The 24840-nt window shown below is 33.2% G+C and overlaps 1 protein-coding gene across 4 annotated transcripts; it reads left to right on the top strand.

The window, feature by feature from the left end:
- Positions 1-6004: 6004 nt before the first annotated feature.
- On the top strand, positions 6005-23716 carry LOC145313245 (uncharacterized). Of its 4 annotated transcripts, none has more exons than XM_080152561.1 (14): positions 6005-6185; positions 11212-11301; positions 11893-11941; positions 15197-15308; positions 16640-16770; positions 17285-17391; positions 18049-18125; positions 19230-19311; positions 20154-20275; positions 20586-20732; positions 21699-21766; positions 22298-22388; positions 22778-22885; positions 23390-23716. In XM_080152561.1, exons 1-14 carry the CDS (start codon positions 6146-6148, stop codon positions 23423-23425), a joined length of 1260 nt encoding a protein of 419 aa, XP_080008687.1. In that variant the 5' UTR covers positions 6005-6145; the 3' UTR covers positions 23426-23716. The 4 variants fall into 4 exon arrangements, with proteins under 4 accessions (XP_080008687.1, XP_080008686.1, XP_080008689.1 ...); XM_080152560.1 differs by having other exon boundaries at positions 6007-6185; positions 11212-11307; XM_080152563.1 differs by lacking the exons at positions 6005-6185; positions 11212-11301; positions 11893-11941 and adding an exon at positions 14279-14341.
- The last annotated feature ends 1124 nt before the right edge of the window (positions 23717-24840 follow it).

Here is a 24840-nt window from a genome sequence, read left to right on the forward strand (position 1 = left end):
ATTCTAAGAAAAAAATCAAGTATTTTTTTTAGCAGATTTTTTTGAATTATATATGAATTTCAATCAAGTAAAACATTTTTATTCAGATCAAGGAATGATTGAAAATTCATATTTAAAGTTTCATATTTCTTTTACAAAGAAAAATTGGTATTTTTTTTCATAATTTTGATGAAAATTCTAACAAAAATATTATTATTATTTTGCTATTCTTTAAGTATTAAAAAGTTTTATTGTTGATTAAGATAGTACAGTTCTTATTCATTAAGTTTGAAAAACTTTCTGCCCAAGGATTTTGAAATATTTTTTCTTACTACTCTTTTTGATGCTTAACAAATTTAGTTTTAAGTACCTATAAATCTTAATTTTCTTGTCTAAGATTTATTTCGTTTTATTTTACCATTATTTGTTTACATTTCGACCTGATTTCGTAGGTACTTATTGATTTATTAATAATGATTTATTACCTATTGATTATGAAATGATTATTATTTAGTATAGTTGTTATATTTACAACATCATGATTAATAGGATTATCCATTTTAGGATTTGTGTATGTGATCTTGTGATTGTCATGTGCATGGAATGTTGTATGGTACAAACCAATCCCCATCCTTCTATCCTAAAATGTGAGGTATTATGAGTCCTAGTGAGGAGTATAATATTGTGTATGCATTTCACGGGGTTTCATTTAGTTAGGAGCAAAATTGTCACGTTTTCGGGATGTGGCCATTCTCATGTGATTATGGTGAGTTGAGTTTAGTGAGAAATGTTGCTAGTGCTCAGCGCAAAAAAACCTTGAATCTCGTTAAGGAAGTTAATTTGACTTTCAAACGGGGGGTGTGTCTTAACCTCTTTTCGAGGAAGCTTTGTGTTTATCAAGTGCAAAATTAATTCCTTATCATTAAACCGAGAATTAAGCGCAAATGTCGTCTTTTTTGACTTTCCCTTCATAAAGTGACGCAGCATGGATTGTTTATATGCGCCCACGTTTTTCACTTTTGAATGAGACATGTGTGTGTGAAGATTTCGGAGAACAAAATTGGGCCTATCATTGGTCTCATAGTGTGTGAACGACCCTAGTATATCAGGGATTTGAAACCATAAGAGCTTCAGGTCTTTGAAATAATTTCATCAATAAATCTATATTCAAACCTGCTGTTGAAACTTGATGGTTCCTGGTATTGGGGAAAACAAGGACAAAAATGTGCGAAAGGGTGTGAGAAGTACGCAACTGTCAAACAGCATCAAAAAAAGTACAGAAATGAGTACTGTATCCAGCAAACATGCGTTTGGCTACAGGGTGTTTCATATAAAATCTTCGGATCTACTGCAGTTCACGGTAAATTATTGCTGGTAACGAATATTGCCAAAATCTATGAATTTTAAAGGCTGCTAGCTGCCAAACGGCTGAACGTACAGATCATGCCCGCACACCATTTTAAGCGGTATAAGAAGGCCTACAAATAATCTGGAATAGCCAAGATCCAATGATGCACAGGGAAAGCTTCACTGAAGAAAAAATGCGTAAAATAGGCCTTTTTCGCGCATTTCTCTGCACTGCGAGATAATTATGCATTATTGATTTATGGCTATTCTAGATTATTTGTAGGCCTTCTTATGCTGCTTAAAATAGTGTGCGGGCATGATCTGTACGTTCAGCCGTTTGGCAGCTAGCAGCCTTAAAAATTCATAGATTTTTGGCAATATTCGTTAACAGCAATATTTTACCGTGAACTGCAGTAGATCCAAATCTTCTAACATCTTCCTCCCAATCAACATCACAGACATTCATCTTTGTTCTGCTTGACTTTGGGTCCCTTGATAATCAAACATTACATTAATTTGATTTTAATTTTAACAGTGGCGTGCGAAGCACTTTGTCTAGGGGGGGGCATTTTGAAGATTTTGTAAAATTTTGCCCCCCCCTAAATCAAAGTGCCCCGGGGGGGCACTTTGCTTTAGGGGGGGGCATTTTGATTATATATACTAATTTTAAATAAGGGCGTTTTAAGGGGTGGGATTATTTGATTATGGGCCTTCTAGTCCTTATCCCTTCTTCCCAATCCCTTCCCCTATTCCTATTTCCCATTTATATCCCCCATCTCTTCCCCCCCCCCCCCCATCCCTTCTCCCCCATCCCTTCTCCCCACCCTGCAATGACCGAAGGGAAGGGAGCTAGAAAGCATCTTTGAAAAAAAAGTACAGAAGACAAATTATTCTTCCCCCCCCCCCCCTCCACCACAAAACATTTTTAATGGGTGGAAGGGGATGTTATAAAATCTCAGCAGGAAGGATGAATAACTCCATTTAAAAAAAAATGGTGGGGGGGGAGATAAAAACACTCATTTTGGAAATAATTTACCAAAAATTAACCTAATATGAAAAAATGATATTAAATATTTCTTTATTGTATGACAACAAGGATGACAACATCTTTATGTAGCAAAGCACAAAAAATCATTAATAAGAATACAGACAAGTAGATTTAAAGAGCATCTGTTGAAATAAATATATATTTTAGGTAGAAAAAGTCACAAATCCTTTTTCCTGTATGTTTTGTGATGACAGTCAAAGTAAATTACATACTGGTTGCTCGAAACAGCGAGAAATTTTATTTTTTTAATATCATAATCCACAAAAAAATTTATCGTACCATAAAAACCAAAGATATAATGAACTATGTAAAAATTTAAAAAAAATTACTTGTCCTTTCATTGTGATAAAAAGCAGAAACCATTAGGAAGGGCGCGAAGCGCAAATTTTTTTCTTCAAATATGCAGGGAGGGAGGGGTTTTTTGGGCTACTTATTACACTAGTCCCCAATATTTCATAGCAGAAACCATTTGGAAGGGCGCGAAGCGCAATTTTTTTTCTTCAAATATGCAGGGAGGGAGGGGTTTTTGGGCTATTTATTACACTAGTCCCCAATATTTCATAGCAGAAACCATTTGGAAGGGCGCGAAGCGCAAATTTTTTTCTTCAAATATGCAGGGAGGGAGGAGTTTTTGGGCTATTTATTACACTAGTCCCCAATATTTCATAGCAGAAACCATTTGGAAGTGCGCGAAGCGCAAATTTTTTTCTTCAAATATGCAAGGAGGGAAGGGCTTTTGGGCTATTTATTACACTAGTCCCCAATATTTCATAGCAGAAACCATTTGGAAGGGCGCGAAGCGCAAATTTTTTTCTTCAAATATGCAGGGAGGGAGGGGTTTTTGGGCTATTTATTACACTAGTCCCCAATATTTCATATACAATTTTCTTATTCGTTGGCTCAACAACTTTGTGGACTTTAATGGAATTTTGATTGGTTGGTTAATTAAGTAGAGTTTCCATACATTTCATCCACTAATTGTAATCTATATAAGGGGTAATTTTGTGTATCATTATTGGGGATGTACAAAATTTCGTTGGTAAAAAGTTTATATTATACAAAATAAAATACTTCCTATAACCTGGTTTGTTATGTTCAGTGAAAAAAGATTATAACCTAATTTCTACACTAATTTAAAAATTTGGTAAGGTTGAATGAATAGTAACTGTTGGTTTGGCGCGAAGCGCCAAAATTTTTTTTTTTTGGAGTATTTCTTGATCTTTTTTTTGGAAACTGGGATAGTTTTGCTTTTTGTAGGGTAGGGGGCAAAAAGGGGCATTTTTGTTGACCAGGGGGGGGCAAAATGGGGCATTTTTTAACATTTAGGGGGGGGCAGGGGGGGCGGTTGCTAGGGGGGGGCAGGGGGGGCGTTTTGGTCGCTAGGGGGGGGCGATTGCCCCAAATGCCCCCTTCGGTTCGCACGCCACTGAATTTTAAACCCATTTCGTCCCGATAATTTTATTTTTAACATCCTTGTTTAAGTGCATTGTCATTGAGCAATTGTAGACGAACTAGTAAACGTCCACAACATATTTTGCCTACACCACTGAACCAGTAAGAACACCATCAAATCTTTGCTCACCAAACCTCGTACATTATAGTCACACATAAAGTACCTTTGAAGCAATGATGCCCCTCCCCCCCCAGTATCATTTTTAAATAAATTTTTAAAAAGGTGTGCTGGGTGTAAATTTTTTCTTTTGTTATTAGGATAGAAAAAAGATACCCCCCCTCCCCCATTTTTTCAATTTATTTTAAAATAGAATGGGGGGAAGGGGGCAAAACTATGACAATAGTCGCAGCGCTCGGTCCCCTAGCCTGCCTACCCATGGGCGCTCGGCCCCATAGACTTATAACCTAACCTAACCAAATTTAAATAAAAATATTATTTTGCTGGGGGGAGGGGGGGATAACTCCAATTTACCAACTAACTTAAATAATAGAAAATTCGTACTATTAAATATGTAGTTATGGGATATACAAGCCTCCAACCCTCCCCTAAATTATTATAATTAATAATATTTTTATGTGTTAAATTAGCTTTTTGACAAGAACGTCCTTGTTTTTTTTTAAATCTAAAATCTCAATCTAAGCTTCTATATTGTTTACTATAATTTTAGAAAAATTTAAGTAAAATGTACACTGTAACTTTTACATGCGTATTGCGTACATTTACTTAATATTAAAAGTCAAATGTCAAATATAAGGACTAAGATAGGGTTTAGCCTTTATCAATGCTAATTTATCTTAACGTGTAAACTTAACGTTTTGTCTGTGCGTTAAGATCTCGATGCCACTGAACTAATTAAGATTTGTGATATATTTTAGGGAAGCTCTCGGGGTATTTTTTTCCTTTATTTCTAGTGGCTACGCACTCTGAAGGCCTCTAGATGCACTTGAGGAGGAGGAGTTAAATTCGATTTTTACTTTTATTTTTTTTGGGGGGGGGGAAGGGTTGACACCATCCCTTTATTTTTAATTTCATTTTAAGACAAAATGATTTTTTTTTGGGTGGGGGTGGGGTAATTTTTTTTCTAGGGGCGATTTTTCTTGGGAGGGTGGTGGTACCCTCCCCCAAAATAGTTATAAACCTTCCCGGGACCTATGAGAAGCTACCATGTAAAGAAGAAGCATAACGGTTTAGCGGTTTGTGAGATCCTTCGGTACATACAAACAGTCATCCTTTATTATAAGGATAATCAATTTTTCAGAAGATTTTATAACAATTTTCGTACCTTCCCCTCCCCTCCAATCGAATACAGAGCTACTTGATCTTGATGCTAGTGGCGAAGGCAAAAGTATTTCGTAAAAAAGATGAATAGCATGTTTTCTTTATTTTATGGCTTGGGCTAGTAAAAATTAGAAAACAGCATTTTTATTGACATTTAGCTAGTTGATAAGATCTCATGTTAAAAGCAGAACCGTGACAACGCGATTTTTAAAAGCGAAGCTTTTCTATAATTAGGGTCGGTCCGTACGTCCGTCCGTAACGGATAGCTTTTTTCTGTTAATTAAGGCATGTTAGAATTGTCGTATCGATTTCAAATTTTGTATGGTGATCCCTGTAGTAGTTAGGTACAATTTAGTTGAGGTAGGAACTCTATAATCGTTACCAGAATGTCCGTACGTCCATATTCAACATGTTGATTTTTTCACTTTTTTAACAACAAATTTTTATATGATCTAATTATCCGATTGATCTGATTTGTGGTATACTGATTCCTGGGACAACAAAGTCTAATATCATAAGCGAAGCAACTCTATAATCAAGTCCTAAAAATGTAAGTATGTCCTTAATCATTATCCTGCATCAAGCAATTTTTCAACAAATTTACTTACAATTAATATAGACTCAAATACATTTATATTCTGATTATTTAGTTCTGACACTATACAAGTGTTAATGTCCGTTTGTCCTACCGTTTCAGTGCTTCGCTTTTATGGATGTTGTCATCCTTGTTTATTTTCTCTTACACTTAAATTTTACTCAGTCATTTTGTGAACTTCTTAATCGTTACATCTGGAAAATTGTATCTGTACGTACAATTAAAAGAAATCCACCAAAACTGTTAAATTGTTTTAAAATATCTTTAAAATCTACGAATATTTAAAACAGCTGATTCAAATAATTTGACAGTTTGTGTGCAAGAAATCTGTTTTGTTTTGATTGTCAACTCTTTGTAAAGTGCATGTAATTGTGTGCGCGCGCGTTCAAATTTCTTCTGGTGCGAGAGCTACCTTGGTTGTGTGCGCGAGTCATAGAGTAGCGCCATGCCGGTACAAAATACTACTGTCACTACCACAACTACAGGTCAGTAGTACGTCGTCCCATGACACTCACTTAAGCCAGGCAAAATTCGTCTGCTTGTTTTCATTTTCATTAACACATATTTATTCAAGTTACTGACTACGTTATAATGAAAGTTATAAACTTCAGTGAAGCAAATTAACGATTCTACTATAAAATTGATGATTTTAATATGTTTTGTATAGTGTTAGTAACACGAACTTGATAACAAATTTGTGCTGTGTACTAACATTACGTGTATGTGTGTTTTATTGCTACTTGTTTTAATAAAAGATATAAAGATAAAGCAATAACAATTCGAAATTGTAGAGTAGATGATCAGTATTCATAAATATTAACACAAAATTTTAGTAGTGTTATTTTTCTAACAGCATAGAAAACACATGTTTTCCAAAGCATTACAGAAAGACCGACGGACCAATTGATTTATAGAGTAACTACGCATTAATCAGCAAAATATCTATCCCCACTTAACTCCCTATCTCCACTCAAGTGCCCCTAGAGGCCTATAGTGGCAAGGCTGCTAGTATATTATATCACAATTCTTCATTTAACTCTACAATTAATCTGAAATGTATAATTGTCTATAATTAAATTGATTGTTGAAAATATTGTCAATTTATAAATGAATACAATCTTTAGATTCAACTGTCGCCTTTCCTTAGCTGAGACGTTGACAGTCTATTAAAATTTCTTCCTTTACCATATCCCTGACTCTAATATATTTCAAGACCTAGCATAAAACTAAACATTTAACAAGATTAGATTACATGAAACATATGCTTTTTGAATTTAAAAACTAAAATATGCCAAATTTTTTTAGTGAGGCTTGTAGGCATTAAGACTTCCCGCTAGTTGAAGAATGTCTTATACTCTTACTTTTAGTATAAAACAAAATTTTAAAAAGTGAGACATACAGACAGACAAGCTTTTTAAACTATTCAAGTTTCAGGATTTTATGGGAAAGGTGAAAACAATACGCCTGTTTTCAAAAGGCATAAGAATAAACATTAATTTGCATTGCTAAAATGATTCTAATAAAAAATGACCAGGCTACCACTGCCACCAGTAACTAAAGAAATAGAAAGCAGTAAACTCGCAGCCTTGCTCAGCTCTGGGTTACCACTACTTCCTTTTTTAATCATTTAGTTTATCCAAAGTTATTGATTCATTAACAAGTGTCCTCATTTTTTAATCCTCAGTGTATTTTTAATACATAAATATTTATTTTATTTAAAACATTTATAGCAAATGAATAAAGGTAAAGTGTTATTTTTTGTACTGAGTTTATTTTAATCTTAATAGTATTAATATTATTATTAAATAATTTTTACAAGTTGTTGTCATTGTTTAATTAAACTTTTCTTGATATTTTGGTTCTTTAACCAAGATAGTTAGATTTATTAGTAGCGCAGCAATATCAAATCCAATAAGATAAATTTTATTGGTAGGGGTAATTCTATTAAATCAAATATGATAATAACATTTTTCTAGTAATTATTGTATTTTTTTTTTAAATTTTTAAATCCTTCATTTTATAAGATATAATCAATATATGTAATTTTATGACACTAGAGGCTACTCCCCTAGCATCTATGGGGAGAGAAGGCTAAAAAAAAGCCTAAAAAAGACCTAAATCTGATAATAGAATGGACTAAAACCATCACAGGATATATGGGAAGCTTACCTAAAAAAAGAGAACTTAATCGGTTCAATAGTTATTGAGATCTTAAGCTTCAGACAAAAAACCTTACTGCTTTAAATTATAGGATATAATAAGGAGTTGCTACGCCAAGGCCGTCCAATGGGAGGTGGGGTAAAGTGGTTATTACCCCCCCCCCCCCAAAAAAAAAAAATTAATTTTGACTTTTTACCCCCCCCCCCCTCAATTAAAAAAGCTTGGACGGACTTGTGCTACGCTAAAAACAAGTTCTGCTCCGTTGTAAGATGTTATTCTTGTTGTACGTGTGCACAGAATTGAGAGGAAATTAAAATAGTTCTGCTCCGATGTAAGTTCTTTTTCTTGTTGTACGTGTGCACAGAATTGAGAGGAAATTAAAATAGTTTCAACTGGAAGAAAGATGAGAACTTAAACCCTGAATAAACATCATACACATCTATTCTACCAGGGATTAGGGAAGTAAAACGTGAAATAGCAAAAATCTTTGTTTAAACAATTTAAGCGTAGAGGTTATTAGCATTTATATTTTTCAAGTTTTGTAAATTTGACTGGCCCCTTTTGATAATTTCTAAGTTTTACCTTTTAATTTCAGAAAAAAAGCTAAAGCGTTACATAATATTTAGTTATTTACCTTGTCAAAAAATTGTGTCGTTATTATTTCAACATAAGTATGAAGTTACAATATTTATTTGTCTATGCCCAATTAATATTTAAGCCATATAGTCGACATAAGCCATTAAAATTTGTATAATGATATTATTTCAACAGTTTGGACAGGATAGTTATAGACCTAATGAGAGATGCTAATCATTTTAGAACATCCGTTGTGTTTTATTTTTTTAAAAAGCATATCGATAGTATGTCAGCCACGACTATATAGACTACTACATTTCATAAACCCTTGAAATTCTAAAAAGTTGTAGCATTTATAGTGAGAGAATCTAAGCTTTATAGACCATTCGTTGTGTGTCAAGTAGCAAAGATAATATGCTAACAATTATGACAAGGTAGTTGTAGATAAAGTAAGGAATGCTAATCTTTTTAGAACCTCCTATATTTTCTAAAAAGACTGCAAACTTTTAATAAATATGATTACCTACTATTGTTTATGATAAATTAACTCTTATAAGAAGTGTTTATAAATAAAAAACAACGAAAATTTAAACAATCTCTTTTTAAATTTCATTTTGCATTAATTCTAGCTTTATTGTTGTAAACCTTATCTTTAAAGATAATAAGTTATTAAATTAGGTCATTTATAAGATTTTTTCCAAAAAATTTTTTATCCCTTATATCCATGATTTTTTTATATTATTTTTTTCAACATTGAATTTAATTCTGGATGTTTTCTTAGAATTGACATTGTGAATAGTGCACCTGAAACTATTATTATGCATATAAAATTCTTGGCTTTTGTTTTTATGCGGATTTTAATGTTATTTTTTCCTTATTTTTGTAGTTATAATGTAACAACAGAAATAATGAAAAAAAACATTAAAAACATTCTTAATGTGTATATAAAATTTCCATTACATTATTTTGCATCCTTTTTGTTTCTTTATTGATACGTCTACTTATCAAAATTTTAAAAATATGATTTCATATAAAAGCTAAATTTACAAGCATAGATGTATTTTATCTCAAAGCCCTACCAACAATAATCCCTACACAAAATAGCACAAAACCTTCCCGGAACCAATAGACAAATCTAGTTCAATAATTCTTGATTGTATTCACTTTTTTTGCCAACTATTAGATTTTTCGTTTATGATTATTAAAAGTCAACTGTAACCTAAAATGCTAAAATATAAAGTAGTAAGAGTTTTTGGTCTGAAGCTTAAGTAATCAATGAATACTAAACCTATTAATTTCTAAGGTAAGCTTGACATAGCTTCTGTAGTGATTTTATGCTATTATATTTTCAGATTTTAATCTTGAGATGGTTTTATACTATTTTTATAGACCATCTAAGCATCTTCGAAAACAAATCTTCTAGAGGCAAGGGGCGTTCTGCTTGTATAATATAAAGTTATACTCTGATTTCTCAGTTTCTTTGGTTTCTAAAAAAGTCAAACATTTTTTTTTTTTGGTTAAATGATTATACAGAATTGTGTGTATATAAAATTGCTTGTCATGCTTACGCTAGCACTAGTAGTCACTAGTTATAGCTAACCATTATTTTCACTTTTGGATATCCTTATAATAGAATAACAGGATGTTTGTTTGGCCTGTATCGAAATATTATTTTGCTAACCGCTGAACCAATATGGTTCTCCTTTACACGGTAGCCTCTCAAAGGTCCTGGGAAGGTATATAACTATTTTGGGCGACGGTACCAACAAACTCCCATGAGAAATTGCCCCTAGAACCCCCCCCCCCCAAAAAAAAAAAAAAAAATTACTTCAAAAAAACCCTTTTTTACTTCTTCTAGGGGCGTAGCCGCTAGTTACACATACTAACACAAGTAAAAACATTTATTTCACAAAATCTACAATCCTTTTTTTAATAAAATATTAAGGTTTTTGTTTGTCCGTTAAGATCTCTGAAACCACTGAACCAAAAAACCAAAGTCACCAAAAATAAATATTTGAATCTACTAACAATGTTTTCTAAGTTTTAAATTATTATAAAAGCAGATAAATGTTTTTTTTCCGTAATCAATTTATCAATCAAGGAAAAAATAAAATTATGATCGATTTTCTACCCACTACTTTCAATTTTTTCATAACCAGAATTAAATTTTTTTTGAATTTTTACTATTACTGATCAACATCTTTATTTATCCATAAATATTTGTTTCTATTTAATAGCGAAGCTAGTCTACTATTCGCTGTTTCTGTCCGTCCGTAACTCTATGTGAAAATGTTTTTTTTCTCATCTTCTATATAAGATAGTTTACTGACTTTCTTGTTAAAAATGTACTTTTCGAAAGAGCATCCAGTAATAGTATCCAAATTGCAACATAAGACATATGCATATTTTTATTTTGTTTTAGTGATTTTCAATTATTCTTTCTTTTTCTTCTTTTATGTTATAAGGCACAGAATATTTGCTCAATAATTCACTTTGAAAGTTTGTTGCAAACCATGCTTTTTTTGTGCTTCGCTACTTATAGATATTATCATCCTTATTGAAGAAAGCCTCACAAAAAAAAATTCTGACGTCATAAAAATGAGGGACGAGGAGAGGAGGAGTTGGAAAGAAAACCATTATACCACTATAAAAGAGATGGATAATCCCTCATTTTTATGACGTCACATACTGATTTTTTTTAGAGCCTTTCTTCAGCTTCTTCTTATTCACATCTATATAAGCCAAAGTACAATAAACTTTAATTTTTGATTTCAGAGATTGAATTGTCCTCAGGAGGAGGGCTGGGAAGTGGTGAGTGCACAACAACATCACATATGCAACTCAGGAAAAGAACCCTCTTTCCAAGTAAAGGTGACAATTATTCAGTACTAGCGAGCACGCCCCTAAAGGACTCTAGAGGTACCTTAGGTGGTGGGGGTTGATTTAGAATATTTTGTATTTTAGTTTTAAAAAGAAAAAGGACAAAAAAATTTGGGGGGAGGGGGGGGGGTGCCCTACCACAAAATAGTTATGAACCAAGGATATTTAAGAAGCTAACTTGTATAGAAGAACCATTTTGGCTCAGAAAGACACATATAGTTCCTGTTACTTTTATACGAGGATAATTTTTAAAATCTTAAACTTTGAGTAAAACTGTTGTTGGGATGTAATTGAAGTTAGTATGAAGGGGATAGATAAATGTTTTGCCAAAATCTTGTTCCCTTGTCCCTGGGCTTTGAAGCTTTAAATCTTTAACAAAAGAAACAAGAAAAAGAAAATAATCTTGACTTTAGACTTAAAAAAGGAACTTAAAATATGAATCAAACTAAAATTCATAGATTTTTTTTTCAAAGGAATACTTCTACTTATATTTAAAGCTTTTCTGTCTAAATTAAATAGATTTTTTTCACTCTAACCAAACATTTTTTGAAGAAATTTATTTTTGTTTTTATTCAGACAATGACGACATTTACCAGCTTCAAAACAACCGTGTGAAATCTGAGAGGTAACTATTATTGTGATTATGATATCTTCAGTATTCAATAATAGTCATTGTGCAGGGTTAGAGTATAAGTGAAGAATTCTTCAAAAATGATATTTTATTTATAAATATATAACCTATTCCCTTTTCTTTTAACTTCAAATTGAGTAGAAACTCAGAAAGACACAGTTTTGCGTGGATGATATTTTAGGATGGATTATTTTTCATCCTTATCATTTCCCTGAATCCCTGTAAATATGTTCAAATTGTGTCTGTACTCTTATTTGGATCAATTATGGCCCTTACCCCTTATTAACCTAAGGAACCAAGTCAATTTAACAAGTTTGTAACCCTTCTTTCCAGTATGGCTTCGAAATCGATCAATATCTACTGGATTAGAACCGGCCATTCTGAAAAATCATGTTTAGCATCGTTTTAAAGACAATTTTCCACAAATATTAAAATTAATATCATTTTTGTTAGCACAGGCATAACAAAGCTGGTTTTAATCTTATAGTTTTCATTTTTATATCAGGCTGTCTATACTACGATGCTATAAATAGCTATTCTCACAATTAATGTACTAGCTTCCAAACACAGGATCTTATGCAGAGACTTAAAACAACTTACAAGAAAAATATTTGGAATATCTTTTTTGTATAAAATCATTCTTGATGCAAAAAGTTTAATATTTCACATTGTCTGTTTCTTGCAAGGCTCGGCAGCCGCACTTAAGCCACCAAAAAGCCCTATCAACTCAACATTTTTGCTTTGCTGGATATTTAAACCAATACTTTATATGGTAAGGCATCCTGGCAGTATTTTTTAGGCTCCCAAAAGGATTTGAATTTGCAGCTTCTGCCTGGCTGCCGAGCCCTGTATAAATGTTTTTAATAGGTAGTAGTATTATATTACTCGCAGTAAAAAAACAGTTGTTAGTAATAAATTTTGTTGTAATTAAAAAAACACTTCATATTCAGTTTTTTAAGTGATTTAGTCAAAGCAAAAGGAAATTTCTTGGGGGTGATTATGATTATTTTTGTAAAATATTAGGTCTTGACAACTCCCTCCCGGTTAAGCACTGGGCAACATTTTCTAATGCCTTAAAACTATAATTTTAATTTGTCGTATTTTTAAATAATTTTGTTTAATTAAAATCTTAAATCCGGATATTTATTAGATTAAACATAATCAAGTGAAATTACTTTAATAATTAAAAAAAATATATCAATTATGGAAGTAAAAGTATGTTCTTCCTTAATCCCTTCTAATTCAAGGTAATCATTGTCAGCTGTAACCAGCAACTCAATTAATTCAAAAATATATTTGGTAATTTATGTTTATTTTTCCGTGATTTTGGGGGGTAGCGCTTTGTAGTAAAGACGACCTTTTTATCTGCCCCCAAAATATTATTTTAGATTTATTTTGCTTTTTGGTTATACCGTAACAATTAAGGAATAATTCCAAAAGTTAGCTCTATAGAAAACGATGTGCGTGCATAAATAATCATATCCATCCCCTCTTTAAAAAAATTAAGGGGTTTGTTAAAAACTATTAACCAATTCAGGGACGCTTGTTTGACTTTTGAATGGGGGGTTATTCACATTCACACTCCTCTTGTTGTCTGTAATACATTCCCTTAAAAGCCCATTCCCAGATTTTAGTGTAAGGAGGTATCATGTGAACGCCACTGATAAAATTTCCAAAATTGCTAAAACAGAATATCATTTTTTTAATAATCGATTAGACAAATAAAGGGGTGTATGCACTAAAATCTGATAGGAGAGTGGAAATAGAAAATAGCCTAAAACCATATCCGAATACTCCAGACCGTGCAGAGAGTTCATTTCCTCTTTATAGAATAATTAAAATTTATTTTTATTGATTTAATGTAATAGAAACATATGATTCCATAATCAAAAACAAACAAAGTCTCAAGGACATTTTTTTTCAAATGTTCGCAGCAGCAATAACCTGACAAAAATTTGAAGAAAATAGAACAAGAAACTATATTAAAGAATTAATATAAATAGGCTTCTAAAATAGTTATTAAATATTAGTTTTAATTGTTATAAGGAAATCAATTGCACAGCCACTGTAAGCGTATGTTTGTGTTTGTTTGTACCAGTCTTTAAAGGTGTAATCCTACGGACCAGAAACATGTAGTGTGTTAAAATGTATAGATTTATATTTTGACAAAAACAGTTATAGGTGTAAGCGTAGGTTACTCAGACGGATAGACAGACAAACCTCATCTGAATTTAACCGCACTCCTAACAATGGCTAATGTGAAAGATAACGTAATTTTATACAAATATATATACTATTTTATACAAGTTATTAAAGAAAGAAACAATATAAATGTTAAAATGTTCAATGAAATCAAATAATTTTGACCAATTTAAGTTAAAAAGTGATAGACAGGTGTAGTTATTAAGTTTATGATTACATGTTAAGTAATTATAAGTAAATGAACAGATGTTTTGAAAATCACTTGTGATATATTATACTTCAGTGCTTTATAATTCCTATCAATATTTAGACTATAACAATTTTTATTAGTATATATTGTGAATAGTATTTAGATTTATTTATTACTAAGGTTTGTGTTACTTTTTTTTACATGATATGTTATTTTGCAATAAAAGGGCAAGATATTCACAGGGACAAGAGATGTTTTTTTTTAACTTTTTTTATCCTCCTTAAAGCCAAGTTTTCCCCGGTCAGTTACAAAACAGTTTCTATGATATATTACCTTATCTTTATTATTAGTAAAAATTAACAAAACGGGCAAAAATTGAAAAAAAATCCCTTCAAAAAACCAATAATGTTTTAAATATTTCATGTAGTCCCCCTCATTTATAACCATTTCCTCTTATTTGTTACCCAATGTTTTCCATTTACATCCCAACTCCTTTTGCATTGTAACTCTTTTAGACTATGAAGTCCAGTCAGTCATTTTGTATTTCAGCATTGAAAAGTTTCAAAATTCATAGCATATCCTATCATTATATAAAAGTAACATAATGTCTATCTGTTTGTCTGTCTGTGTTTTAATCACTGAATCCTCCACAGTGTAGCGTCTCATAGGTCCTGGGAACGTTTGTAACTATTTTGAGGGAGGTTACGACCACTCTCCCAAGAGAAATCGCCCCAATATAAAAATGATCCACTCTCATTTTTTTAAACTAAATTTTAAAGAGGGGTGTCGACTTTTTCTCCCCCTCAAGTAATTCTAGGTGCGTAGCCGCAAGTTATGTAAAAACATTAAATATTTAGGGCTAACCCTGAGTCAGTGACTCCTAGTACAGAGAAGGAAGCCTCCCCTGGAAAAATGGTGGAAAAACTCAGCCTCTTCACAGTAGCTGGAGCTGTTATAGTTCTCTGTCAGGTATGAAAAACTCAGTCTCTTCACAGTAGCTGGAGCTGTTATAGTTCTCTGTTAGGTATGAAAAACTCAGCCTATTCACAGTGGCTGGAGCTGTTATAGTTCTCTGTCAGGTATGAAAAACTCAGCTTCGTTACAGTAGCTGGAGCTGTTATAGTTCTCTGTCAGTTATGAAAACTCAGCCTATTCACATTGGCTGGAGCTGTTATAGTTCTCTGTCAGGTATGAAACACTCAGCCTCTTCACAGTGGTTAGAGCTGTTATAGTTCTATGTCAGGTATTAAAAAAACTCAGCCTATTTACAGTGGCTGGAGCTGTTATGGTTCTCTGTCAGGTACGAAAAACTCAGTCTCTTCACATTGGCTGGAGCTGTTACAGTTCTCTGTCAGTTATTAAAAAAACTCAGCCTTCACAGTGGCTGGAGCTGTTATAGTTCTCTGTCGGGTATGAAAAACTCAGTCTCTTCACAGTGGCTGGAGCTGTTATAGTTCTTTGTCGGGTATGAAAAACTCAGTCTCTTCACAGTGGCTGGAGCTGTTATAGTTCTCTGTCAGGTATGAAAAACTCAGCCTCTTCACAGTGGCTGGAGCTGTTATAGTTCTCTGTCAGGTATGAAAAACTCAGTCTCTTCACATTGGCTGGAGCTGGAGCTCTGTCAGGTATGAAATACTCAGTCTCTTCACAGTAGCTGGAGCTGTTATAGTTCTCTGTCAGGTATGAAAAACTCAGTCTCTTCACAGTGGCTGGAGCTGTTATAGTTCTATGTCAGGTATGAAAAACTCAGTCTCTTCAAAGTAGCTGGAGCTGTTATAGTTCTCTGTCAGGTATGAAAAACTCAGTCTCTTCACAGTGGCTGGAGCTGTTATAGTCCTCTGTCAGGTATAATTCTAAATTTGTCACGTATTGATATAAAAACAAGGATGACAACATCCATAGAAGTGAAGCTCTGAAACGGTAGAACAAATGAACATTAACTCTTGTTAAGTCAGGATGGACGGACGGACCGACCCTGATTATAGAAAATCTTCGCTTTTAAAAATTATTTAATAGTTTATAATGGGGTATGTTGTAGATATTAAACAGGTGCAAATTTTAAAAAAGGTTGCTTGTAAAGTTTTTAGCAGGTTTGGGCCGGATATCCGGCCTTTTTTAATATTTGGCCGGATATTGAAACTATCCGGCCGGATATCCGGCAATGTAATCTTATGTTTTATACAACCAAAATCCCTGCTTTTTCCACTTTAAATGGGTGTAATTTTCCTATTTTTTGGATCTACAAGAACAGTTGTTTCAGAAATAATAAGGATACCATGATTTATTTTTAATTATCCTAGGTTGGATGTGAGGTTGGAAAACAGTTGACAAACTATTCGATACAGTATTATAACCAGGGCAAATATCCCATCCCTCAGACTGTTATTGTCGTCCTCACAGAAATTGTTAAACTTTGCTTTACTATTGCCAGGTATACCTTGTTATATTGAATAATGCAATACGTGATTTTTCAGCATGGTCCTGAACCAGTTCTAACCTAGCGGTCTGAAGCCATAGTGGAAATATTATTATAAACGTATTATAGTAATAAGATGTCTATAACCATGTGTTTCTGAAGACTTCTAAAAATGCTAAAACGTTCGTTCTGTTTTTATAGCTTCAAATTGGTATAGCTTGAGCAGGTTTTAAGCTATTTTTTGGGAGTTTCATGTTAGCTCCAAGAAATTGATATTGGAGAGACATAATCTGTAAACTTTTTTCCACTTATGATAATAAATAATTATTTTTTTTCTGAAAGATTTAGGGTTTAGATCTCTAACTATATTTCAATAATATTGGATAAAAATTGAGGTTATATATTATTTTGTCATGCATTTTCTTAATCAGGGGTGTGAGAAAGGCAATATTTTAGGAATATCTTTACAAAACCCCTATAACTTAAACCTGCTTAGCAAAAGCCGGTACAATTACATATATTTTTTTAGGTCAAAATTTCAGCTCCCCTCATTCCGTTCAGATAATTTAAAGCAATCACTGAAATATCTTCTACCTTCAGTTCTGTATGCTGTAAATAACAACATATATTTTGCAGGTTATAACATTTTTAGGTCTTTTAATTGATCAATCATAGTAATTGGGAGAGGTAGGTTTCGTGTAAAATCCGTAGAGGTTATGTGTTATAAGTTAAAAACAGTAGTAGAACGATAAAAATTTATGTTAACTTTTTAAAAAAAAATTTTGTCTATAGTTCCTTTCAATAAGAAATACACATATTTAGTGAATATTATCGTTCTACTACTATTTTTAAGCCTTAAAACACACACCTTTACGGATTTTACCCGAAACCTACCTCTCCCTTTATTAAAAAAACTAAAATTTAAATCCTCCCCATTTTGTGTCTTTCAAAGGTATTATACGAAATGATAAGTGAAAGAATGGCGCTAATTTTTTTACTCAACTGTTGAACCAACGGCTGTAGCTATAGTAGGGGAAATGCCTTGGTCCAAAACAGTCGCATCTAATTACCACACACAGTTATGGCTTCCAGACAAAGGCCGTGCAATCAAAGGGTTGATTGTCGTCAGGACGTTTGACCGTATAATCATGCGCTTTCTAAGCAAGATCTTGTTTAGAGATACTACAAATAAGCTTTTTTGGTGTATCCCTTCCTCTATATGTTATTATATCCAAGTTAACTATTTATCAAAAGCATTTCTAAAGTCCAAAAATAAAAACAAGTTAATTTCAGGTTTGATTCTTGTTCCCCCACCTGTCTGGTTAATTCTGTGTTCATTTAGAACAGTTGTTACTGCCTCTATTTATAAGGTAACTATTCAAATCATATTTTTCTAGCTAGGCTACTCTATAATTATTATCTTCGATAGTGTGTCAAGTAAATAAGAAGACGAAGAAGTGACGTCATAAAAATGAGGGATTATCCATCTCTTTTTTTTAGGGGTTTTCTTTCCCACTCCTCCTCTCTTCATCCCTAATTTTTATGACGTCAGAATTTTTTTGGGGAGACTTTCATTGTCTTCGTCAATAATTTGCAAGTTAGAAATAGAAGTTTATTGTTGTATTGTAAAGGATGCAATCATAAAATCAAAGGCATGATATATTCGTCCTAATTTAACAATTCGCTTCCCTTAATAATGTTTTCATCCTTGTTACCACATTTCAAAAATATGTTTCTTTTACTAGCTTTTGATTAATCAAATAGAAAATGTAATTGATTATTCCAATTATAAAAGTATTTCTATTTTTTGCAAACAAGGAGGACAACATCTATAATATCAGACTATGACTGGCAAATAACAAACATTTTTTATAATTAGGTTAGGTTAGGTTATAGGTTAGGGGGCCGAGCGCCCGCGGCTAGGCAGGCTAGGGGGGCCGAGCGCCCGTGGCTAGGCAGGCTAGGGGGCCGAGCGCCTACGGCTAGGCATGCTAATGGGCCAAGCGCTGCGGCTAATGCGCAGGCAAGGGTGCCAAGCGCCGCGGCCAGAGTCATAGTTCTGTCTGGGAGGTAAAAAAAATTTATAAATTTTTAAAAAATTCTAAGAGGATAATACCAAACCAACATTACCAATTGAAGAGTGTCAGAACTTAATAAACATTATGTTAAATTAATATAATATACAGATTCGAGGCAAATTGCTTAAATGCATATTGGGCATAATAAATTTTTAGAACTAGATTATAGAGTTGCTTCGCTTAGAATATTGTACCTTGTTGTCCTAGGAATAATTGTTCTAAAAATCAGATAAAAAAGGATAAATATATCATAAAAAATGTTTGTCCAAAAAATTTAAATCAGCAAAGTTTTAAATCAATAAGACAATTCTAACAAAATTAGCCTTTGTAATTAAATAAACAATAATTTATAAACACTCTTTATCAAATGTGCTCATAAAATATTTTTTTTTTCAGTTCTTTTTGAAACGCGAGGTAACAACAGGACAATTTGTTGGAGCTTTTCTTATTGTTGTCAGCATTGCTGTAGCCAAAGCAGGTAAATACATCTTCTATAATACAAAGTAGAACGATGTCTGTCTGTCCGTCCGTCCGTCCCTTAAGATCTCGGTAACCACTGAACAGATCGGATTCTACTGTTCAGGGAATATACCTCCTGGTCCTGTGGTGGTTTTAGGCTATTTTCTTGGGGGGTGAGACATCCCCAACCCCCCCCCCAAAAACAAAAAATTCCCCCCCCCCCCCATTTTTTTTATTTAGTGGATTTCCTTGATCCCTTTTTTTGTAGGGGATTTCCTTGGTCCTTTTACGTATTTCGCCCAATTTTTTTTATCACCTCTTGGGGCACAGCCCCTAGAGGCAAGGGGTGAAGCCGCTAGTATTATATAAAGTAGTATGGTTTATTAACTGTAGCTAAAGAATTTGATAACTACTGAACTGATTAAATCTCAATTTTATAAAGCTTCTCATAGGCCACTGGAAGGTTTTAGGCTAATTAATATCTATTGGTTTTAGGCTATTATTTTCTTACTTTTCTCACTCCTTCGAATACATAGCTCGTAGATGCTAGGAGCGCAACCGCCATGCAGTTTCTATACATTTAATAATATTCATAAATTTGAATATGTCTAATTATGAAATAAAATGTTAGATGAAAAAGTAAAGAAAATAATCGAAAATTCAGTTTAGATACTTCTTTGCATTTGTCTGATAAGCTACAACTTCTTTGGACCTAAATAGTTAGTCATAATCAAAAAAATTTCTTTTTTGAATTTAAAATTAAAAGTTTAGGGTCGATCCTTCCTTCAAAGGCCCCTAGATGCCTCTAGGGGCACTCAGTAGTACATAAAGTAAATTGTAATGCATGTTATTAACTTTCAGGTGATATTGCAAATGGCGGAAGCAGCACCATTCCCGCCATCCCACCAGCAGCTTTTCTGTTAGCTGTCATTGCAGCTATCAACTCTGTCTGTGCAGCTGTTTATACTGAATCTTTGTTCAAGGTGATAATTTAGCTATATTCACATTCAATGGTTGGAAGATGTGTCCAAAAACATTATTAAAAAAATTAATAATCTCTTTACATTTCGCATCCTTCTTTTGATATTTTTCAAGAATAAGCTTTGAAGGCCCAATGCACCATGCCTACAAGAAATGGACTAATTCTATGATTTTTATTCATGATTCAAAAGACAATTTCTTCAAAAACAATATAATTCTATTTTCACTGCAGATCCGAACCGGTATGTATTTTGAAAAAATAATTGATAGCCACGAAAGAAATAATTTTCAAATATTCCTTTTTATTTATAGAAAGAGGGAGAAAACTTTTTGGACCAGCAGTTTTGGCTGTACTTTTATGGTATATTTGTAGCCAGCGCAGTCCACTGTGTTACATTCACCAGTGCTGCTCTAGATGTTATTGGAGGCAACTTTGCTCAAGCAACTACTTTTGTTCAGGCAACAAAATGTTTTGTTTAAAATAAAGTAACAGGATTCTGTCTGTCTGTCTGTTTGTCCTGAGAAGGTTTATAACTAGTTTAGGGGAGGGTACAATCAACCTCCCAAGAAAATTTAACCCTTGATAAAAATTACCCCACACCCTCAAAAAAATCATACTTTTAAAACTACAATTCAAAAACGAGGGTTGTCGACCCTTCCCCCCCACAAAAAAAAAAAAATACGAATTTTTTTTACTTTTTCTTTTTAAATCTAAAAATAAAAAGTTGGGCTAACTCCCTCCCCCCCCCCCCCTTAGAGGCCTCTAGAGGTGTAACCGCTAGTCCTTACATAAAAGTAACAAGATCTCTGTCTGTTTGTATCGAAGGATCTCGCTAACCGCTTACCCGATATTGGTCTCCTTAATAATGAATCTTTTCATTGGTCCTAAGAAGGATTGTAATTATTTGGGAGGGATTTTACTTTTTCTTTTTGAAACAAGAATAAAAAATGGGGGGGGGGACAAATTCAACCCTCGCCCACCTCTGTGTCCCTAAAGGTCTCTTGTAACTAAAATAGCTTGTTACTTCAAGGGACAAAGATAGGATTTTAGATATTTCAATGGGTTAAATTTTCTTTTCGCTAACTTTTATTTTCTATAACCATTGCTTGCAGTTCCAAGGACCCAAAGGAATAAAACAATGGCCGATAAATTGATGTTTATCCCGAATAATGATACACAAAATTACCCCTTCTGTAGATTACAATTCGTGGTTGAAACGTTTGAACACTCAACTTAATGAACCAACCAATCAATATCAAATAAAAATCTCCGAAGTTGTTAAGCTATCGAATAATAAAACGTAATAATAAAACTTGGGGACTAGTGTAATAAACAGCCCATTGTCCCCTCCCTCCCTGAATTACTACCGAATTTGTTAAAATAGCCGAATGCTAATTAGGAAGCTTAAATTTCTTTTATTTTAGTTTATGTTGTGCCTGGCTATTTTGCTAGGTGGTGTCGGTGGTATGGTTGTAGCTGCTATTCTTAAGAGGTAATAATAAATATATATTGTTTTCATCAAAGTTCTTATGTGAGCAAAACCTCCCCACCTTCCCTATTTTAAAATAAATTGAAATTTGAAAATGAAGAGAAGAGGTAGTTTTTAGAAGGGTTTGGCCGGATATTCGGCCCAACCCTAGTTTTTAGTTTAGAACCTAGGTTAGGTTAGGTTATATTATGTACCAGGATAATGCATTGGAGAAAAAACTACCTAACCCATTTTTTCTTCAATTTAAGTCAAAAATGGGTTGGAGGTTCGATGTATGGTAGGCACCTAGAGGGAAATAAAGAGAATCGTATTCAAACACTTAAAAATTATTTATACAGAAACGAAATAAATATCTTATAGAGGAATCAACAATAAATAGGATTTGTAGATTGAAAGATAGATTGAGTTTTCTTTTCACATTTTCATGCAAATTTAAGTAAATTATTGTAATAAAATGTGGGATTTTTTTTTACAGCCAGTGTAAGTATGAAAAGATAACCATAAAAGGCCTGTTTAAACTATTTTGTTTCTTAGGCTGGACAATATTGTGAAGGAATACAGCGGGGCAACTGCTAATATGTTTACAGCTGTCTTCTGCAGCTTTCTGTTTCCAGAAAAGTTTCAGGTAATTGGCATTTTTCTTTTGTGTAGTTTTGATATAAACAAAGCGTTTGGTGTCTGAAATCCTTGTATTAAAGTTTGTCATTCCGTCTGTGAGTAGCTCAAGATCTCGCTAGCAGCTGAACCGATATGGTTCTCCTTTAATAAACCAAAATGGAAGGTAGATGGTTGACCTAAACCTCGCGCATCCCCCTTCCTCAATGGCCCTTAAGTAGAATGTTTTTTGTCTGAAGCTAAAGATCTCGGAAATTGCTGGTCCGAATAAATTGTACCTTTCGAGCAAGCTTTCTTAATATCTTGGGGTTGTTTTTAGCTATTTTCCTGACCTCCCTAGGGGTAAAAAACTAGTTATTTATATGGTAAGAGGGAAACCTACATTTAATGTTTTTTCAGTTTACAATTTTCATCTTCATGGCGATGTGTCTGCTGTTCTCTGGAATCTACCTGTACGAAACTAGAAAACCAAAACCTAAATCAATTATTTCTGTCTCACCGGAATCAAGGAAATTATAGTTTTACATTTAATATATTAGGGTCATAAATTATTTGCAAACAATGTATGTATAGTCAGACCTTTACACGGGGATCTTAAGGGATAAGACAATTGTCGATAAATTGATATGCATCCCCAATGATGTTACACAAAATTAACCCTTTTGTAGAATACAATTAGTTGTTAAAATGATTGGACACTTAATCTAATGAACCAAAAAATCAAAATTCAGTAAAAGTCCCCAAAGTTATTAACGAATAAGAAAACATGATTATAAAACTTTGGAGACTAGTGTAATAAACAGCCCAATGTTCCCTCCTCCCACTTTAGAGATATGAAAGTATACAAGGACGTCCATGAATTTATATGGGTAAATTTGATCAAGTTAAACGCAAATTTGTTTAATATTAATGAAAGAAAAACTGACAGACTTTAAAATAACAGACTTTTTTTTCGCAGTGTATTTTTTTGACACATTTTATTACATAATTATGAACTATAATTCTGTAATCAGGGAAGAAAAAGCACCTTTAATAACAAATGCTTAAACAAATTTTAAATAATTTTATGTATCAGTTAGTGTACATATTTAAGATCTATTATGTCAATTTATTTATATTTTAGTAGATTTTTAGTGGAAAGTAATAAAAAATTTAAAAGCATTTTGAGACCTTTTTACTAGAGCTTTTTTTTTATTTGAAAAAAATTTAAATATACCTTAATATTTTGTGTATTAGAGTGATATACGTAATAATAACAATATCATACTCTGTGATATTTTTAAATATTTGTTATTTGTGATAAATATTGTTTTCTAATAATGTAAATAAATATTTTCTTCTGATTTATTTGCACGTGGCGCTTTTCTATTATTTAATTCTATACGTCAGTACAACAGAATAACTAGTGAGAATTTAAAAAATTTAGAGGTCCTGCTATAATAATAAATGTATTAAGTATATACAGGGTGGGGCAAATAAGACCGGACAAATTCTAACTTCTAAACAAATGAACATAAAATCGTAAATTTAAAAGATTTTCTTGAATTTTAAAAACTGGCAAGCAAAATAGGTATTTGACTATTAGATTATTTAATAAAATCGCTGCCAGCCTTAATCACCGCCTTCACAACCGCCGGCAGGTCCAGGTAAAAATGTATCTGTCCAACCTGGTGTAGTTCTCCTTGATAGTGTCAATGAGGGAGGTCTTTGTGGTATGGGCACGTCTATTGGTGCATGCTTCAAAGTAGCCCCAGGCCCAAAAGTCCATTGAATTAAGATCGGGTTGCTGGGAGGCCACATTTCCTTAGGAACGTGAGTAACCGCAGGATCCAAATTCGCCCAACTTTCAAGCTATCCTTATACACGGAAGCTCTTATTTAGACCATAGTTGAGCTAGAACGACGTTCTTTACATTTTTTGAAATGGCATGAAGTTTCAGCTAGGGTTGTCAGCGCAACCCATAGTCTAAAATGAGTTTTTAAGTTCAATATGGGTCCCTAAAGTCAAGAACCGAGAAATTTTCATGAATTTTCACGGTTTTTGACGTTTTTTTATCTCTCAAAATCTGCCCCGTTTCACTTTGCTGGAGTACTACGGCCAAGCCATTTCAGATAGAGAGCTCTAGTCTTTTCTAGTGTCTTACTTATGTATCTAACAGTATCCCCAGCAAGTTACATAACTCTACCTCACCTACAGATGGGCTGAGGTCAGATTTAGTGTGCCCTAGTCGAGAATCCAGTTTAAACCACCGGCGCATTTGGAATCTGCCTTGTTGAACATTTGCGCGGCCAGCTTGTTGTACACGTCCATCTTCGTCCAAAGATTTTTTTGTGCTAAAAGGTCATTACCTAAGCTTTTTATAGTGTGGTCAAACGTCCTGATTGGTCAAGTAGTTTTGGCGCTATGGCCGTTTAAAGTTTGTCCGGTCTTATTTGCCCCACCCTGTATATATAACCCAGATA

This window comes from Acartia tonsa, chromosome 3 (genome assembly GCF_053477335.1).
Source record: "Acartia tonsa isolate MP-2025a chromosome 3, ASM5347733v1, whole genome shotgun sequence".
Lineage (NCBI taxonomy): Eukaryota > Metazoa > Arthropoda > Copepoda > Calanoida > Acartiidae > Acartia > Acartia tonsa.